Below are 3,735 nucleotides of genomic sequence, written 5' to 3' on the forward strand. Positions count from 1 at the left end.
CTGGCTGTGTGGCTGGCTGGTTGGCTGTGTGGCTGGCTGGCTGGCTGTGTGGCTGGCTGGCTGGCTGTGTGGCTGGCTGGCTGGCTGTGTGGCTGGCTGGCTGGTTGGCTGTGTGGCTGGCTGGCTGGCTGTGTGGCTGGCTGGCTGGCTGTGTGGCTGGCTGGCTGGTTGGCTGTGTGGCTGGCTGGCTGGCTGTGTGGCTGGCTGGCTGGCTGTGTGGCTGGCTGGTTGGCTGTGTGGCTGGCTGGCTGGCTGTGTGGCTGGCTGGCTGGCTGTGTGGCTGGCTGGTTGGCTGTGTGGCTGGCTGGCTGGTTGGCTGTGTGGCTGGCTGGCTGGCTGTGTGGCTGGCTGGCTGGTTGGCTGTGTGACTGCTTGGCTCTCTGGCTGGCTGGTTGGTTGTGTGGCTGGCTGGCTGGCTCTGTGGCTGGCTGGCTGGTTGGCTGTGTGGCTGGCTGGCTGGTTGGCTGTGTGGCTGGCTGGCTGGCTGTGTGGCTGGGTCTAGCATGCACGGCCGACTGGGGACGCCTTGGGACTTCGTCTGTTGAAAAGGCTAGTATTAATATTATTATTATTATTATTATTATTATTATTATTATTATTATTATTATTATTATTATTATTATTACTTGTTATTCTTCAATGTCGCTAAACATTTTCAGCTTTTATCACTTAAAAAAATGGATGTTACTTTTAATGTAATTTTTTTCCTCTATTGATAAGTTTTTTTTCTCTCCTCTTCTGTTTAGTCTTTGATTCTTATTATTAAACACACACACACACACACACACACACACACACACACACACACACACACACACACACACACACACATTATACATACCTGACGATCTGTTTCATTTCCCTCATCACCACCACCCCCAGCATCAACACCACCACAGTCACCACCACCACCACCACCACCACCACCACAGCCACAGCCACAGTCACCATTTCCATCGCCCTGCCAGCCTCCACACACCCGCAGGACCCGGGCAGAGGCGGAGAGGTGGAAGGGTCTGTGGAAGCGTAGTCATCTGCCAGTGTTGTGTTGTCCGCTGGTCGGGTCCTGCAGCAGTCGGGCGGGGTGCTGTTTCGCCGCCAGAGGGAAGCGCCCCCAGCTCCCACTACGAAGCGCCAATTGGTACTCTGCGTTTCCTTCGTCTGGTGACTCTTCTCGCACTCTCCCGCCACAACCTCGAAGTGAAGGATGCTGTAGTGTGTCTTCTGGGTCACCCGCATCGTGGCGTTCAACTCCCACCACAAGGAATCGCCCTTCCGGAAGCAACGTTCGGGGAGTGAGATCATTGAGTCATCAGAGGAGCCCTTAGCGTGGTGTGCTCTTAGGTCAACTCCTCTGAAGTCCGCCATGGGCTTCACGTACAACCTGACAGACGCTTGACCGATGCTCGAGTTTCCAGGTATTTCACGAGGGTCTTCATAGATGTCTGTTCTGTTCCCATCTCCAACTTCGATCTCCGCCTCAAGACATTCCTTCAGGGCCTGGCCGACGCACTTGGCTCCTCCGTGGCCCTGGTGGAGCAGCGGCAGCACCAGCAGCGTCGCGAGGAACGGCGAAACCATGACTGGGGTCTTCAGGATATGGTTGAAGCACATCCTGGGGTTTCCTACATGTGTATCACCCCTCCCCCCGCACACACCCACGCACACACGTACATTTCCCGTCCCCCCCTCACCCCTCACTTTTTTTTTTCTCATTACGGGAAGGATATACAACAAAAAGACAACAAAAAATCCCGCTAGACGCTTCTTCTTCTTCTTCTTTTGGTTCTTGTTCTTGTTCTTTGTTGTTGTTGTTGTTGTTGTTGTTGTTGTCTGCAAAAGGGCAAAAGAGAGGTCAATTTCAGGTGAAGTATCTTGAAACTACTACTACTATTACTACTACTACTACTGCTGCTACTACTACTACTACTACTACTACTACTGCTACTACTACTACTGCTATTTCACTACTACTACTACCACTACGGGCCTCCATCTATTAGAGTTGCGTTGTGAGCGGTATAATCTCTCACATCCTTTCACAAAGCAATTCATTGGCCCCACCCCGCCAATGACTGTGGCCGACAACCATCTTTATTTAATATTACAAACTTTACTAAACATTTTATTTTTAAGCTAACAGAGCTTGTGGTTGATACGACTATCAACCACCGTCGCCTCAAAGTCCAGGTCAGCAATGCGGGTGGTTTTGGGTGCAGGTGACCTGGTTCCTCTCAGGCAGACCAAGGCTGACCTCAGAAGGGAGAAGGACAGCCTGCATCTCATCCAGGCGACCCCTCTGCTTCTTGGCTGTTGTTTCTTATCCGCCAGTGTTTCGGCGAGTCTTGCGTAGAAGCTCTTCGCCCTTGCTATTACTACTACTACTACCACTACTACTACCACTACTACTACCACCACTACATGTATTCCCCCCCCCTTCCCTCACACACACACACACACACACACACACACACACACACACACACACACACACACACACACACAACCATCCCCCCCGCTACACACACAGACCCGTGCGCAAATCCGAGTCTCCAGCGGATGTACGCATTTCAGCAGTGTTTTCCCTGCACAAGAAACTGCGTCACTTAAGCTTAACAGTAACTTCTTGCTAACTATTCATAATGTCAAGTATTATCCTAAGTACTATTCCTCACAAGCCTTTTTTTTTTTTTTTTTTTTTTCCTACGCTTGTATAGTCTTATTTTGTGAGCTTCTTATCTTAGCACCCAGCACTCTCCGTCTCTCTGTCTCTCCCTCCCTCTGTGCCTCTAGTCGGTGTAGGGTATCAGGACACCTCTCCTCCCGAAGTTGACCCCTCTTTCGGCCACCTCCTTGGATTCTTTTTAGGAGCAGCGAGTAGTGGGCTTTTTTTTATTATTATTGTTTCCTTTTATTTGTGCCCTTGAGCTGTCTCCTTTGTTGTAAAAAAAATTGAACTCAGAATGAAATGAAAATGAACCCCCAAATGTCTGAAGTGAAAATGGCTATCGCGCTCTCTCAATTGTAGTCTCTTTCAACCCTCCAAAAAATCTTCATTCCAGCCCCAGTCCCTCCCTCTGTGCCTCCCTCTGTACCTCTTTGGAATGCGGAATGAACCCCCAAATATCTGAAATAAAAATGGCTCACTCTTAATTTCAGTCTCTTTCAACCCCCACCAAAAATCTTCATTCCAGCCCCAGTCCCTCCCTCTGTGCCTCCCTCTGTACCTCTTTGGGATGTTGAATGAACCCCCAAATATCTGAAATAAAAATGGCTCACTCTTAATTTCAGTCTCTTTCAACCCCCACCAAAAATCTTCGTCCCAGCACCAGTCCCTCCCTCTGTGCCTCCCTCTGTACCTCTTTGGAATACAGAATGAACCCCCAAATATCTGAAATAAAAATGGCTCACTCTCTTAATTTCAGTCTCTTTCAACCCCCACCAAAAATCTTCGTCCCAGCCCCAGTCCCTCCCTCTGTACCTCCCTCTGTACCTCTTTGGAATGCAAAATGAACCCCCAAATATCTGAAATAAAAATGGCTCACTCTTAATTTCAGTCTCTTTCAACCCCCACCAAAAATCTTCATTCCAGCCCCAGTCCCTCCCTCTGTGCCTCCCTCTGTACCTCTTTGGAATACAGAATGAACCCCCAAATATCTGAAATAAAAATGGCTCACTCTCTTAATTTCAGTCTCTTTCAACCCTCCAAAAATCTTCGTCCCTCCCTCTGTGCCT

At 49.5% G+C, this 3,735-nt stretch overlaps 1 protein-coding gene across 1 annotated transcript; it reads right to left on the reverse strand.

Annotated features, from left to right (window-relative positions):
- Positions 1-286: 286 nt before the first annotated feature.
- On the reverse strand, positions 287-1,879 carry LOC126980809 (uncharacterized). The gene is made up of 2 exons (XM_050831090.1): positions 842-1,879; positions 287-538 (listed from the first exon to the last, which is right to left on the reverse strand). The coding sequence occupies exons 1-2, from the start codon at positions 1,714-1,716 to the stop codon at positions 499-501; spliced, it is 915 nt and encodes a 304-aa protein (XP_050687047.1). The 5' UTR covers positions 1,717-1,879; the 3' UTR covers positions 287-498.
- Positions 1,880-3,735: the final 1,856 nt, after the last annotated feature.

The sequence above is a fragment of the Eriocheir sinensis genome, chromosome 45 (genome assembly GCF_024679095.1).
Source record: "Eriocheir sinensis breed Jianghai 21 chromosome 45, ASM2467909v1, whole genome shotgun sequence".
NCBI classification, from domain to species: domain Eukaryota; kingdom Metazoa; phylum Arthropoda; class Malacostraca; order Decapoda; family Varunidae; genus Eriocheir; species Eriocheir sinensis.

What these genes read in the sequence shown, in the direction of transcription:
- LOC126980809 (XM_050831090.1), bottom strand. Translation starts at nt 1,716, where the DNA reads ATGAGAAAAAAAAAAGTGAGGGGTGAGGGGGGGACGGGAAATGTACGT. An exon ending in GAAATGAAACAGATCGTCAG is followed by an intron (nt 539 to 841) that starts GTATGTATAATG and finishes CCTTTTCAACAG; the next exon opens with ACGAAGTCCCAAGGCGTCCC.